Source organism: Vombatus ursinus, unplaced genomic scaffold (genome assembly GCF_900497805.2).
Source record: "Vombatus ursinus unplaced genomic scaffold, bare-nosed wombat genome assembly UNPS02014825.1, whole genome shotgun sequence".
NCBI classification, from domain to species: domain Eukaryota; kingdom Metazoa; phylum Chordata; class Mammalia; order Diprotodontia; family Vombatidae; genus Vombatus; species Vombatus ursinus.
In genome coordinates, this window is record NW_020954603.1 from 286,762 (window position 1) to 303,208 (window position 16,447).

Genomic DNA, 16,447 nt, shown 5'->3' on the forward strand with positions numbered 1-16,447 from the left:
GGGGGTGGGAGTACCCCAGGCTTTGGGGGCAGGAGCCCTGGTCCAGACAATGGGATGACTAGATGACAAGTCACACATGTTCGGGGGCCCCGGGCTGTGCCTGAGTGACAGGGCCTAGTAGTGGGTGGGTGTCCAGATCACTGCCAACCAATGTTGCATTCTCTGCTCAAGGTGGAGAGCCACCCTTACCTGGCTCAGAATGAGCTGATTGCTCACTGCCACGAGCGGGGGCTGGAGGTGACAGCCTACAGCCCCCTGGGCTCCTCGGACCGAGCCTGGCGAGACCCATTGGAGCCAGTCCTGCTGGAAGAGCCCCTTGTCCTCGAGCTGGCCAAGAAGTACGGGAAGTCGCCAGCCCAGATCCTGCTCAGGTATGACCCAGATGGAGCGGGGGCTGGGGAGGAAATGGGGTTGGGCTTGAGAGCTATGGGAGGTAGCCTGCGAGAGATGCACTCAGAAATGGGGATTTCCTGCTGGAGTCCCTGGGGCTGGGCACATGCTGAGGTTGATAGGAGCAGGGAGGAAGAGGGCTATGAAGAGAGCCCTAGGCAAACACTCAAGGCCCTTCCCTGGGCCCTGTGCACTATCCTCAGTTTCCCTGCCTGAAAAATGGGTACAGTCAAATCTGTATTACCAGCCGCAGAAAGTTTTTGTAGAATGAAGGTTGTGTTTGTAAAGTGCTTTTTTTAAAACACTGAAGATTCCAGCGCTCATCAATGGTTCTCAAACTTCTGGGTCTCAGGATGCCTTTGTACTCCTAAAAATAATTGAGAACCCCCTCCCTCGAAAGGGTTTTGTTTATGTGAGTCATAGCTGTCCATATTTACCGTATTCGTCAATAAACATCCTACTATGTGCCGGGCACTGTGCTTCAGGGGAGGGGGGAGACAGCGTGCAAACACCTGCGGACAGTCAATCTACACACAGCATAAATCGGAGATGATTGACAGAGGAAAGGCTCTAGCATTGAGGGGATCGGGAAGAAGAAGGTGGGATTTTAGCTGGGATGTGAAGGAAGCCAGGAGAGAGAGATGAGAGGGGAGGGCGTTCTAGGCATGGGGCACAGCCAGAGAAAGTGCCCGGAGTCCAGAGATGGAGGATCTTGTGGGAGGAACAGCCAGGAGGCCAGTGTCACTGGGTCACTGGGAGTGTGTGTGTATGGGGGGGGGGGGGGGGTTGATATAAGGTATAAGAAGACTGGAAAGGTAGGAAGGGGCCGGGTTATGGAAGGATCTCTAAGTGGGAGGATTTTGTATTTGATCTTGGAGGTTCCAGGGATCTGCTAGGATTGATTGACTAGGGGTTGACATGGTCAGGCCTGCATTTTAGGATATTGCTTTTACAGCTGTGGGGAAGACAGACTAGAGTGGGGAGAGCCTGGAGGCAGGTGGACCCCCCCCAGCAGCTAGTGCAATGGTCCAGGCGTGAGGTGACGAGGGTCTGCACCAGAGCATGGAAGCATTGGAGGAGAGAAGGGGGCGTATTGGTAGAATTGCAACAGGCCTTGGCAACGGCTTAGACAGAAAGGGCAGTCAAGGATGAGTGATGGTACCCTCAACCACGGTACGGAAATCAGGAAGAGAAGAGAGTGTCGGGGGAAGGATAATCAGTTCAGCTTCAGACACGTTCCACTTAAGGTGACTACAAGACATTGAGTGAGTTCAAGATGTCCAGTAGGCATTTGGAAATCTGAAAACCCCAAGTTCAAATCTCACCTCAGATACTTACCAGCTGTGTGACCCTGGGCAAGTCACTTAACTGTAGTCTCAGTTACCTCCCCTGAAAAATGGGGATAGTAATATCCCCTACTTCCCAGGGTAGTTATGAGGATAAAATGAAATCTTGTAAACCGCTTTGCAAAATTAAAAATGCTATATAAATGCTAGTTATTACTTTTTTTTTTCTTGGTGAGGCAATCAGGGTTAACGACTTGCCCAGGGTCACACAGCTAGTGTTATGTGTCTGAGGCCGGATTTGAACTCAGGTCATCCTGACTCCAGGGCTGGTGCTCTATTCTATTATCATTATTATTAAAAGTTGGCTGGAGAAAACAAGGGAAATGAGAACTTAGGTGCATCATCTCACTGGTCCTTAGTTTTCCCATCTGTAAAATGGAGGGATTGGCCCGAATAATCTCTAAGATCCCTTCCTAAATCCTGAGATTCTCTGGATGGAGGCCTTCTAACTATTTTCCCCTAGCCCATACTGCATTGTGAGCCCTAGCTGGTACTTGGGAATTGTGGCAGGGGTACATGTGGGAAGACCCTGCCAGGCGTGACTCCCTTTTCCTCTCCCTCCTTATAGGTGGCAAGTCCAGCGGAAGGTGATCTGTATTCCCAAAAGCATCACTCCTTCCCGTATCCTCGAGAACCTGCAGGTGAGGAAGCGGGCCCTAGACTTGGGTGCGGGGAGGGGGCAACTCTGTGGGTCTGAGGCGGGTGGGAGCCCCAGGAATGTGCCCTGGACTCAGGACTCTGGGTCTCCCCTGCTAGGTTTTTGACTTCACTCTGACGCCGGAGGAGATGAAGCAGATGGGGGCACTGAACAAGAATTGGCGGTACATCGTGCCCATGATAACGGTGAGGGCTGGGCTGGTGGCTGGTGGCTGGGGGTGGGCACAGGCAGGGCTGATGAGTCCCCCCTAACATAGGCTTCTGTCTCTGTCTTTGCAGGTGGATGGGAAGCGGGTCCCAAGAGATGCAGGGCATCCTCTGTATCCCTTCAACGAGCCCTTTTAAGGTCCGGCCGTTTTCAGATTCCGTCTAGCCCGGGCAGGAGCCAATATCAATACACTCATTATAGCCTATGTGACTCCGGCTGCTGTGTGCCTTTGTCCTGGTGTCGAGCTGACCACAATGGCCCTTCCACCAGCAGCTCGCCCACCTGTAGCCCTGGGCAGTAGCCCTGGGCAGTGACAGCACCAAACCATAGTTAGAGATCTGAGGAGCATAGGGCATAGAACTGGGAGTGACCTGAGTGCCCATAGGATCCCATTGTACAGGTGAGGAAACTGAGACCCAAGGACGGGGCTCGAGGTTAGAAGCCAGAACTGGAACCCATGCCTAGCTAGTATACAACCTACCCATCATGCTCCAGCTGGGAGAGAGACAGAGAGAGAGACTAGAGGAAAGAGAAAGGGAGAGAGATTGAAGGAAAGGGGAAAGAGAGGTATGTGTATATGTGGCGTGTGTGTTTGTATGGTATGTGTGTTTGTGGGCTGTGTGTGGTAGGTGTATGGTGTGTGTTTGTTTGTGATGTGTGCAGCATATGTGTGTGTTTGTGCATGAGTGGATGGGCAGCTCTGCCACTGTCTTCCAGCTGACATTGAAAATACTGCCTGCCTCGGTTTCTCTTGCTGTTGCCCAGAATAGGGGACTTATAGAATCTGAGAACTTTAGACCAAATTGGGCTGGGGGGAGGCCCCCAAGTTATGGTGTTCGGGTACTGGGAGGAGCCTTGGGCATAGACCCCCACCCCCCTCACCCCCCAAGGCTGCCCCTGCCTGAGGCAGAAATCCCTGGTGGAACCTTCTTAGCCAGGAGCCTAAGTCACCTGTTTCCCACCTGCCATCACAGCCTTGTCTATTTCTGGGCATCTCTAATCTTTAGGAAATTCTTGTTTATATGGGGTCTGTGTTTGCCTTCTTTTCTTTGGAAGGTAATAATCATGACCCCCTTCAGTTTTATTCCCTAAGCTCCTCCTCAGCCAGTCACTCAACAAGTGTTTCTTATTCTCCTGCTGCATGCCAGGCACTGTGGGGATACAGAGAAAAGCCAAAAATCCATCCCAGCTCTCAGGGAGCTCAGTCTAATAGGGGAGATAAGAAGGAACCTCCCCAGTTCCTTCTGCTGCCTGGTGGACCGATGGGTGGACTAGGGGAAGGGATTTGCTCGAGGTCACACAGTGAGTTAATCCCAGAGGGGTGGAAGTGAGGACTCACAGAGGGTAAAGCTGTCAGCTGAGTTCTGGACCCACCCCCTCACTACACTGGGAACTTTGGGGCCAGTGCAAGGAATTATCTCAGGCACCAGGAAGAAGGTATAAGTTACTTGATCTGTGGGGGGGAAAGAAAAGAAAACCACTAATCCTGTACTCTGAATTTGGGGCAAAATCTGCCAATGACGATTTTTATTAATCTAATGTTCTAAATCCAAGTTTTTCTAGCTTAGTTCCCCCTGTCCATTGGACCCTCAGACATCTCTCTTTTTGGTTGTCCAGTCACATCTGACCCTTTGTGACCCCATTTGGGGTTTTCTTGGTAAAGACATTGGAGTTGTTTAGTGGTTTGCCGTTTCCTTCTCCGGCTCATTTTACAAGTGAGAATGAGGCCAACAGGATTGAGTGGCTTGCCCAGGGTCACATAGCTAATAAGTGTTCAAGGCCACATTTGAACTCGTGAAGATGAGTCTTCCTGACTCCAGGCCTGGCTCTGTATGCACTATGGCGCCACCTGGCTGCCCTCAACATCTCTTTACCCCAAGACAATTTGGGGTGACATTTATGTGATTCTCAAAGAAAAAGTCACCCCTGTGTTCAAAGACATTTAGGAACAAGAATCACTAAGAAAAGGCCTTCAGCTAGGACTGCTCAGTTCCTTCCTCGGCCACTCTCCCGGCCATGGAGGAGTGACCCCGGTGGCCTCACCCCATCTTAATCCTTCATTTGAACGGAGGAGAGGCAGGATCGCCATCCCTGGCTTCTGGGGATGGAATCTGGGCAGGGCTCAAAACGATCTTCTTTTCCTTTTTTCTTTAATATTTTATTTTTTCCCAATTTACATGTAAAAACAATTTTCAGCATTTGTTTTTTAAAATTTTGAGTTCCAAATTCCCTCCCTCCCCCCGTCTTCCATCTTTGAGAAGGCAAGCAATTTGATAGGGGTTGTATGTGTGCAGCCAAGCAAAACATTTCCGGTGTTAGTTATGCCACGCAGGGATCTTGTCTGGACCTGGGAATGGGGGCGTAGGTACCCCTTGTTTAAAGACTGGTCTCCACGTTAATCCCATTCCAGGGACCTTGCCTTTGTCCCTGGTCCCCGAGGTACTTTCCTAAAGGAAGGTGTCTGGCATTAGTGGTTTAAGGGACTGGAGAGGAGCCATACCTTCATGTTTTTTTCTCTTGCTTTCTATAGAAGAGGTTGGATTTTAACAGGCTTCCACAGCTCAAATGAGACCAAACCTTGCTGGTCACTGGCTTCCTGGCTGCACGGGCCTGGAGGTCACAGAGCTAGACAAGGTGGTCATTCCCCCTTCCTCGGGACACACACCCCAGCTCTGTAAGCAGGCATGACTAGGGCACTGCCCATAGAGGATACAGTGCCCAGAGCCCTGGACTTGGAGTCAGGAGCACTCCTGCTGTAGATGCTTCCTAGCACTGTGCTTGTGAGCAAGTCATTTACTCATCTATAAATGGGTGGCCTGATAGGTCCTTTCCACACCCAGATTTCTGATCTCAGGTGCTAAAAGTCTTAGGGAGGGCTTTGCACGGGGATGTGAGTCGGGCCTAGACATCATTGATTGGGAGGGCTCCATATTGCTACATGTGCCCTGCTCCCTCTTGCTTCTGGCAAGAGTAACCCTAGGGAGTGTTGGGATGGGACGGGACGGGACGGGGCAGGGAGTTGAGGAGGAAGAGGCCTCACCCCCTCTGCTACCAATGCCCACCAAGGGTAAAGGCTAAAGGCCCTACTGCTGGCCTGTGCATCCTCCAAGGACTCCAGGAAGAACCTGGGGAAGGTTCTAGGTGAATCCTGCCCTGGGGCTGGAGGTTGTAGTATCCCTGAGCCCTGGGATCTATGACCAGCAGGTAGCTAGACCCCATATGAGGAGGAAAACAACAGCAGCTTCTTGTGCTTAGGGCAATGGGGACCCCCAAGTTGGATGGTCAGTGGCACAATAATAATAGCTAGAATTTATACAGTGCCTATTATGTGCCAGGCACTGTGCTAAGTACTTAACATTTGTTAAAAACGTTTGTTATCTCTTGATCTTTACAACAACTCTGGGTGGTAGGTGTTATCCCCATTTTACAGCTGAGAAAACTGAGGCAAACAGGTTATAAGTGACTTGGGTGGGATTACACAGCTAGCAAATGTGAGGTCGCATTTGAACTCGGGTCTTCTGACTCCCCGCGTAGTTTGTCCACCCAGCCACCTCCAGGGAGCCCCAAGCAGAATAAAGGAGGAGGGCACACAGCATGATGGAGCTCTCCCTGTGAATGATGTCTAGGTCCCACCCATGTCCCTGTGCACTTGGCGTTCCCCAAAGGTACCGTTCCCCGCCTCCCAGGATTTGCTGCCCTTTCTGCCTGCAGGGAGCACACTGGCTCAAGTCCACTTCTCCACTTTCATATTTTCCTTCAGGGCTCATTTTAGGGGACTTGTCCTTGAAGTCTGACACCCCTGCCCCACATTGCTTTATTCTGCCTCCCTCTATCTGGCTTTGGCGTGGGAGAAAGTAAGCTTCCCGAATCACAGAAGGTTAGAGTAGAAAAGGACCCCATTCCCTCTCTCCCTGCTTGCCACTCGGGCTCATCCCATCTTGATTATTAGAGGGATGGAACCATGATGCCCAAGGTACATTTGGGCTAAATTAGATGGTGATCTTGCCGTCCAGAAGGGCATGTTCTTGTTTGGGACAGCTACAGAAGAGCAAAGGGTCAGAGCAGGGTGAATGACCGGCATCCCCCTCCGCCTCTGGATAGCTCTGATGCAGCGATTTTTTTTCCTGACACCTATCCATATTTGCCATTTTGGAACTTTAACTCACATTCCTCCCAAGTGTTTCCTGTTAAGGACAAACAGACCATATGTGGAGTGCTGGGTGCTACCTGTTAGAGGTTAGTGGGCTGGAGGGTGTCCCCAGGAGACAACGAGGAAGAGGAAGGGCCTCAAAGCCATGTCACGTCAGGATCAGTTGAAAGAAAAGGGGATGTTTAGTCTGGAGAAAAGACGACTGAAGGGGTCAGGAGCTCTGTCCACATGTATTTTGGGGCTCTGGAAAAGGGATTAGCCTGCTTGCCCCCCAGAGGGCAGATCCATTGGGGTAGGGGATACAGCAGAGGCCAGTGTAGGTTGGGTTTGAACAACTCCCCACCGGTGAGGGCTTCTTAGGGGAGGGGCTGTTTCCCTGTTATATTCTGGAGGTCCACATGGCTGGTGGCCACTGGTTGTGGTCTGGGGAGTGGGGGAGGAATTCTTGCCCCGGGACATGGGACCTCTGAGAGTCAGGGATCGGCATCACAAAGCATCTTGGAGGGGCACTTAGGCCCACTGTTCCTTGCCTGGAGTCTGGGGGGGGGGGGTCTGATGAAGATGGATGTGGGGGAAGGAGAGAGATGCTGAAGCATCCCTCTGGTACCTGCCTCCCTCCACGGCCCTCTGAGGCCTCTGAGCTTTGTACTGAGGCGGAGCAGTGCCACCTTGTGGCTGCAGCACTCATGAGACCCAGGGAAGGGTCAGAGATGTCACAGAATGGTAGATTATCCAGCCCAACCCAGCCTTGGGACAGATGAGAAAACAGGCCCCCAAAAGGAACATGACCTGCCCAAGGTCACCTAGCTAGGAGGGCAACAAAGTGGCCAAGCCAAGATGTAGACTTTATTTTTTTAATTAATTTATTTTAAACTTAAATACACAATAAAGAAAGAAAAAAGCATTGCCATGTGCACAGCAGAACGTAAGAGGATTCAAAATATACAGCAATAAATTTCCATTTCAAGAAAGCCTATGAAATAGATACTACTCTTTGTGTTCAGAACTGTCCATCTTTTCTTTGATTCCTTGTAAGTTTTCTTTGATTCTCTGCTGTGCCCTTTTTACTTTGTTCTTTTTTCCCCCCTTCCTCCCCACCTTCCCCAAAAAGTCTACAATTAAGTGTGGTTATATTTTTTACTTATATAGCTATATATGTATATACACACAAACATATATGATACTCATATACATACATTTACATACACCTACACATAACTTAGATATCTATAATCATACTCATACATAGAGATATACATTCATATGCATCTATATAAAATTATACTTGTCTGTGCTCTGTTTCTCTGAGGGTGGATAACATCTTCCTTCGTAAGCCTGAATCTTTCCATATTTTTTTATGCCCACCAACTCATCATTTCCTGCACCACAGCAATATTCCAACCTTAGACTGTCTAGTCATTTTAAATAGTCTAAAACAATATTGTTTAATACGGCTGACACATAGTGTAGTTTCCCTATTTTTCTCTTTTGATTAAATCTATTTTAGCTTTAACTTTGTCTGAGATCATGACTACTACTCCTGCTTTTTGTCCCTAATAAATTCTACTCCTGATCTTTATTTTATGTTAGTGTGTATCTCTTATTTCCTGTCCCTCCTCACTCCTCCACTTTACTTCTACCTGCCACCTTGCCCTCCTATTACTTAACCTACCCCGCTCCAAAGATCCATCCCATATCCTCTTCTCTACCCCCCCACTGCCTTTTCCTCTTACCCTCTTGTTTCTATCTAAATTTAGAAAACTTTTGTAGCCTTCCAAATATATATATTATTCCCTCTTTATCCCATTCCCGTTAATCTACACACCTCCTCTACCCCCCATCCTATTTCTTCACCCTCTTATTTCTTTATAAATTTAGAAGACTTTTATTCCTTTCTAAATGTATATATTCTTCTCTCTTTAACCAAGATAAGGACTTTAATTTGAGAAACCCTCTTTAGGCACCAATTCTGGGCTGAATCATCATCTGTGTCATGCCCCCTAAAGGTCAAGATCCTCTCAAACTCTGTCCTAGGCCCTCTTCTCCCTCTATAATATCTATCTCAGTGATCCTACCAGCTCCCATGGATTCAGTTATCATCTCCATGCTGATGTTTCACACATCTCATCCAGTCCTGACCTCTCCTGATTTCCAGCCTCACAGCTTTTATTTATTTATTTATTTATTTATTAGGCGGTTGGGGTTAAGTGACTTGCCCAGGGTCACACAGCTAGTGTCAAGTGGTTGGTCTGAGGCCTGATTTGAACTCAGGTCCTCCTGACTTCAGGGCCGGTGCTCTATCTACTGCACCACCTAGCTCCCCCACCCCAGCCTCACGTCTTACACTGCCTACTAGACATAACAAACTAGACAAAAGTCAAGAAGTATTTAGGAAGTGTGTTAAATATGGGGGATACAAAGAAAGGGAAAAACGAAAAAACCAGCCCTTGTTCTAGTGGCGGAAAAACATGCAAACAATTATGTCCAAATAAACTGTATACAGGATAAACTGGAGGTAATCAGTAGACTGAAGGTACTAGCTTGGGGGATGAGGAAAAACTTGTAGAAGACGAGATTTTAGCTCGTGGGGCAGCTAGGTGGCGCAGTGGATAGAGCACTGGCTCTGGAGTCAGGAGAACCTGAGTTCAAATCCGACCTCAGACCAAACACTTGACACTTATTAGCTGTGTGACCCTGGGCAAGTCACTTAACCCCAACTGCCAAAAAAAAAAGAGAGAGAGAGAGAGATTTTAGCTCGTACCTTAAGGAAGTTAGGGAAGCCTGTGGGTAGAAATGAGAGAAGCCGGTGGGCAGAGATGGGAGACAGCCAGGGAAAATGCCTGGAGCAGAGAGATAGAGAGTTTTGTTTGTGGAACATCCAGGTCAGTCACTAGATCGAAGAATATGTGAGAGTAAGGTATAAGAAAGCTGGGGGAGGTGGTCACGGTGGTTGAGGACTTTAAAAGCCAAATAGGATTTTAAAGAGTTTATTGAGGTGTGTGTTGGGGGGGGGCGGTGTATGACATGGCCACACCTGTGCTTTTTGAAAATCACTGTCAGATAAATGGTTTTTTTTTTTTTGTTTTTTTTTTTTAGGCAATTGGGGTTAAGTGACTTGCCCAGGGTCACACAGCTAGTAAGTGTGAAATGTTTGGTCTGAGGCTATATTTGAACTCAGGTCCTCCTGACTTCAGGGTCGGTGCTCTATCCACTTCGTCACCTAGCTGCCCCTGTCAGATAAATAGAAGACTGGATTGGCATTGGAAGACACGAGGCAGGAAGACCAACCAGCATGCAATAGTTCAGGTGTGAGGTGGTGAGGGCCTGCACCAATGTGGCGGCAGCATCAGAGGAGGGGCATGTGTGAAAGATGTTCAAAGATAATATTGACAAGCCTTGGTGAGAGATTGGCTATGAAGGGTGAGAAACTGAGAAGCTGAGTACAACACGTAGGTTTTAGCCTGGGTGACTGGTGGTGTCCTCAATAATAACAGGGAAGTTTGGAAGCAGGGAGGTTTGGGGGGAAAAGATAATGAGTTCAGTTCTGGACATGTTGGATTTAAGATGTCTACAGGACACCCAATTCCAGATGTCTAATAGGTAGTTGGAGATGTGAGAGTGAAGGTTGACAGAGAGGTCAGGATTGGCTAAGTAGGTGTGACGATCATTAGTATAGAGATGGTACCGGACTCGGTGGTAGCTAAGGCGATCCTCAAGGGACACAATATAGAGGGAGAACAGAAGAGGCCCTAGGACAGAGCCCTATGGGACAACAATTAACAGGTGTGGCCTGGATGGAGCTCCAGCAAAGGAAACCAAGGGGGAGCAGTCAGGTTGATGATGTGGATGCAAATTCAACATGTCCAAAGCAGAACTTACTATCTTTTCCTTCAAATCCTCCTCTCTTCCTACTTTCTGGGATAGTGTCAAGGCCATCACCCAGGTTGGCATCAGTGTCATCCCTGCCTCCGCACTCTCCTTCCACACATGCACACGGTTGCCAAGTCTTACCATTTCTACATTCGCAGGATCTATAGCATATGTTCTCTTTTCTCCACTCACACAGCCATAACCCCAGTTCAAGCCACCATCACCTCCCAGCTGGACGAGGGCAAAAGCTGCTGGTTGGTCTCTCTGCCTCGGGTCTCTCCTGGCTCCAATCCATCCTCCTTTCAGCTGTCCAAGTGATTTCCTAAACTAGAGATCCTCTTTCTCAATAAACTCTGGTTACCTCCAGGATGAAATTCTTTGTTTAGAATTAAAAGCTCTTCATAACCTGGCTTCTTCTTACCCAACTCTAATCATGCTCTACCCCCTCCAGATACTCTAGACTAGCAATATCGAACTATTTGTTCTTCACACATCATCATCATCATCATCACCATCACCACCACCACAGCAAAAACAATAATAATAGCTAACATTCACGTAGCACTGACTATGTGCTAGGCACTGTGCTAAGTGCTTTACATCTATTATCTCATTTGATCCTCACAAAAACCCTGGGAGGTAGGTGCTGTTCTTATCCACATTTTATAGGTGAAGAAACTGAGGTAGATAAGAGATTAAATGACTTGCTCAGGGTCACACAGGTAATAAGTGTATGAGGTAAGGTTTGAACTCAGGTCTGTGGGTCTCTAGGTCCAGCACTCTATCCCCTAAATCAAGACCATCACATTTTAATTCTCTGGGTCCTAGTAATTCATGTGTTACATGGGGTATACCTGAGCAGTGATCCCATATGAGGAATTAAAGTGGAGACTGTCCATAGGATGGCAGCCAGGATGGTGAAAGGACTTTCAGTTCATGCTGCATGAGAATCAACTGAAGGAAATGGGGATGTCTAGCCTGGAGAAGAGAAGACTGGGGGGGTGGTAATGATAGATTGATAATAGACACATGATAACTTTTATACACACACATATATAGACAGATGAATGGATGGATAGAGGGATAGATAGATAAAGGATAAATAAGTAGATGATAGATAAGAAGACAAATGATAGAGTATATTACATAATATGCATTATAATATGCATAATATGCATATATTATAGATGGTAGAAAGATAGAAAATAGATATAGATGGAGAGAGCAAAATAGATAATAGATGAGATCTAGAGACGGATGATAAAACATTTATTTATTATGGGCTTGCTACGTGCTGGGCACTGTGTTAAGCACTGGGGATACAGACCCAAATAAGCAAATCAGTACCTGCCCTCAAGATTTGGCAATTAAGAGACCACTGGTTTTTCTCGTGATTTTCCCCCTTTGTTCTGCTTCTTCTTTCACAACATGACTAACGTGGAAATATGTTTGATATGATTGTACATGTATAACCTATATCAGATTGCTTGCCATCTTGGGAAGGGGGGGGGGAGAGGGAGAAAAAAATTGAAACTCAAAATCTCATAACAAGGAATGTTGAAAACTAAAATAAATAAATTAATTTTTAAAAACCTTAAAAGAAACATAGAAAATAAAGGTTGAACAACAACAATAAAAAAGAGACCACTGGTGACTTGGTGAGAACAGTTTTAGTTGAGTGATGAGGTCAGAAGCCAGACTGCAAGGGGAAAGGAAATGTGTGTAGACAGCTTTTTCAAGTTTGAGAAGGGAGGAGAGGAATAGATGATAACTTGAGGAGATGGTAGGGTCTAGTGAAGATGGTTTTTTGTTTTGTTTTGTTTTGTTTTGAAGAATGGGGACATGTTTGAAGGCAGTAAGGGAAGTTAATAGAGGGTGAAGAAAGAAAAGAATTGGAAAGAAAGTAGATGCCCATCAACTAGGGAATGGCTCAACAAGTTGTGGTATGTGCATGTAATGGAATCTTACTATGATTTGAGAAACAACAAGTAGGAAGAATTCCAAGAAGCACGGGAGTGTATATATGAACTAGAGTAACGTAAACAGGGCCAAAGAAACAAGATATACAATGACTACAACAATCCAAAAAGAAAGAACAGTAACTAACGTAGTTTGGTGTGGCCCTGGATCAGGCTCTCGGTATTGTCTGAAGATGTGGTATCAGACGTGATAGTCACTTTCTTCATCTTTCTGGGATTACTGAGTCTCTCCCTCACTCTACTTACACTGGCAGGTCTAAGGTACTTTCTCAGGAGATGGACAGGTTGGCCAAGGGTCCGAGGAGTAACCCTAGTGTGTGGGGTGCTACACATGCCTTCAAACAGCCACAAAATACTTGAACTCCCGCAAATGTTCTTCCCATTTACATAAAATCAGTCCCAATGACACCGTTGATTCTTAAACATGAAACATTTACTGAGCAGTAGGGCAAAGGCAAGAACAATTACATTTATTCAGTAAAAAGTAAAAGTGGGAATAATCATAATATAACAGTCCACCCAAAAACTTGGGTCACACTCTTATCACCAATGCACATAGAGTGATCAGTGCTGGGCACCAACCAGAAATTTAAAGAGGGCAAAAATTTTAACGTGAACTTCTTCAGCAGAGCATAACGTGCTTGGGTTCCAGGCAGTTGTGACAACCACAGACCATTTATTCCTTTCTCTCTCCCTCTTCTCATGGAGATTTTCAACCCACTTGGCTTTGCCTCTCCCTTAGAATTTCTCCCCTCCGGGGATCTGCCTCTCTTCAGTCCCCATCTCCACAAACAGCCATAATCATTCTGGTGCTAATTGCCCGCCCTGTGTAATGGCCTCACCAAAGAGACTCTAGAAAGAGCATGGAACTCCAGTTTCTCTGGATTGAATGAAATGACCTCTGAGGTCCGGGCTAGCTCAAATTCCCTCCCCGACCTGGGTCTCCAAAGCCTAACCTTGAAAGGTATTTAATCAAACAATTGGAGAGTGGAAAGACAGGTCATATCCCAGACTCCCAGTAATAGCTAATCCAGGACTTGTTTCCAACAAGATTACATCATCCCCTTCACCTATTATAAGTAGCTCAAAACTCCCCTATTCCACTCCCTCCCACTCTTGGTTTTCCAAAGGCATTGGCTCCTCAGGACATTATACCCTAACTATGATCCAGGCATCCCCAGCAACTATGCAGGCAAAATTCCCTGCCCTCCTCCCTTCAGCCCATAGTGCTCTATGCCTTGCCCTCCATATTACCTTGTGACTGCCATAGGCATTCTAGTACAGTGGCCATGAGAACATTTTTGGGAGATGAGAAAGAATTAGTAGCAACTCTTCTCAGCAAAGCAATGGTTTAAGACAATTCCAAGACTCGTGATGGTAAATGCTATCCACACCCAGAGAAAGAACTATGGAGTCTGAATGCAGATTGAAGCATACTATTTCCTCCTCTCCCTTTCTTTTTTCTTTCCTGTGGTTTTTCCCTTTTGTTCTGATTCTTCTTTCACAACATGACTATTGTGGAAATGTGTTTAATATGATTGTATATGTATAACCTATATCGGATTGCTCTCTGTCTTGGGAAAGGGGGAGAAGAGGGAGGGAGAAAAAGTTTGGAACTCAAAATCTTGGAAAAGTGAATGTTGAAAACTATCTTTGCATGTAATTGGAAAAATAAAATACTCTTAAGTGGGGGAAAATGAAAAAAAATTAGTAGCAAAGATGAGTAGACATTGATCATTATTGGAGCAGCTAGGTGGTACAGTAAATAGAGCACCAGCCCTGGAATCAGGAAGACCAGAATTCAAATCTGACCTCAGACACTAGATGTGTGACCCTGGGCAAGTCACTTAACCCCAACTGCCACAAAAAAAGAAGAAAAAAAATAACAATCATTATTATTGGCCATAGAGATTCAGGACTTAGTGACAGCCTTAAGTTTGCATTTTGTATCACTAGCAAAGAAAATATTATTTCATCTTTTTCTCACCCTTTCAATATCTGTTTTTGTGTAGGTTTCATAAAAGTATTTACCAAGGGCTTACAATAGGCAGGCCTTGTGCTAAGTGTTGGAGATACTAAAACAGACACTGGCCTCAAGGAGCTTCCATTCTAACAGAGAAAGAGGAACAGAAAGTGGAGCTGGAATGGGGTGTGAAGGAGTAATAGCTACAGCTGTCAGTACAATAGTTTATGTATACAACTTGTAAATGTACTTACTTATTTGATGTCATTCATTCCAATTTTCAACGAATGTTCCTTGGGTAAAGTCTTATACCTGTTGTGCCAAGCTGCTCATTCACTCTTCAATTCGTTCTTCCATAACTGTCTTTTCTAATTTGTTTCTTATCACTCTCATTTCTTTTCCAATTATTTCCTCTACATATATGGGGCGGTACACTCAAGCATCTTTTATTGATAGGGTTGTGTGATCAAAAATGTTGGGGGCTCCTTGCCTTCCCATCCTGCAGCAGTTAACTTATCCTGTCCCCTCCTCAGCTGGATTTGTCTTAATTTGCTCTTGCAGCACTTTCCTGCATTACCAGGCTGATCAGAAGTCTTTTTTCATGCTGGGACTCCATTCTTGGCTCAGCTCAAGGACTAATTTTTTTTTTCTTTTCCAAGGTTCAGCATGTCACTCTTTTTTTCTTTATTAATTAATTTTTGGTTTTCAACATTCACTTCCACAAGATTTTGAGTTGCATGGACTAATTCTTAGAGGAAGCTCCTGCAGAGGGATGATCTCTCCTCCCCTACCCAGCTGGCTAGTACCCTCTACCCACTCAGACTCCCCTGAATCTCCTTGTTTCAAACCTCCAGTAGAGAATGCTCCAGGGATGAGGAGCCCTTTTATCTTTTCCCTCCCTCCCCCATCCTCCTTAGGAGCTGCTAACTGCCAGGGTAGCAAGACTTTCAGGAATGCTGCCTGAATAGAGGGGAAGGGATGAGTGGAAAGACCAAAAGTGGAAGGGCTGGGGTGGGTTGTGGGAAGGGGAAGGTTGCAGCAAAGGAGGAAAGGCTGAAGATGTAGAGATTTTGAGGCATTAGAGAGAGAAAGGGAGGGGATGATGGAGCTCAATTCTTTATTGGGCCCTAATATTCCAAAGAAGGTAGGAGGATAGGCTTTCTGCTGACAGAGGGAAGGAGGGGATGCTGCCGAGGCCTCCAGTAGGGAAGAGGCTTGGGCCAATGATTTGGGCGCAGCCCCGAGGGCTCAGGGGGTCAGAGCACTCAGAGCTGGGGTGTATTCACTGAGCCTTGAGGATGTAACTCCTTCCAGGGGTGTCGAAGTCCAAAAGGAGGGTAAGGGTGCAGAAGGCAGAGAGTGGCGTGGGGGGACCCAGGGCTGAGGACTGGAGGGGCCTGAACAGCTGCGAGACAAGGATGGATAGAGGACAAGTCAGTGGCGCTGGTCAGCTCTGGGGTCAAGACCCTGACCCTCCGAAAATAGGCCAGAGTCGGGCTGGTGGACTGGGAGAACCCGAAGGTCACTGAGCAATGGAAGAATTTATTTCGGAAGGGGAGGTGTCCGCGAGATGGCTGGCTGAGGGGAGAGGAAGTTCACAGGTCAAGTTCAAGGGGGGGAGGGGAAGGTGACTCTAAGGTGTGTGTGTGGGCGGGGGAGCTGCGGAAGAGGATAACCCGGGGGCCAGGATGTTTAAGGGGGCACCCCGGAACAAACACTGCAGCCCCCAAGGCCGCGGTGGGGACGGTCGCAGAGCTGCTCCATCATCTCGCCTCTGCCTGAGCGTTCCGACCCGGCCGGGAGGCTCCCCAGCTCTGGGCACTTTCCGGAGCAGCGCCCATTCCTCCGGAGGGGGAAGCTGAGGCGCGGAGCTGGGGGCAGAGT

At 47.1% G+C, this 16,447-nt stretch overlaps 1 protein-coding gene across 1 annotated transcript in view; it reads left to right on the forward strand.

Moving 5' to 3' along the window:
- Positions 1–2,811, forward strand: part of AKR1A1 (aldo-keto reductase family 1 member A1) — a 5,716-nt gene extending 2,905 nt beyond the window's left edge. The window contains exons 5-8 of the mRNA XM_027838071.1: positions 172–371; positions 2,305–2,377; positions 2,493–2,579; positions 2,673–2,811. Of these exons, the coding sequence (XP_027693872.1) occupies positions 172–371; positions 2,305–2,377; positions 2,493–2,579; positions 2,673–2,738 (426 nt within the window). The 3' untranslated portion in view covers positions 2,739–2,811. The remainder of the gene's footprint in view (positions 1–171; positions 372–2,304; positions 2,378–2,492; positions 2,580–2,672) is intronic.
- The last annotated feature ends 13,636 nt before the right edge of the window (positions 2,812–16,447 follow it).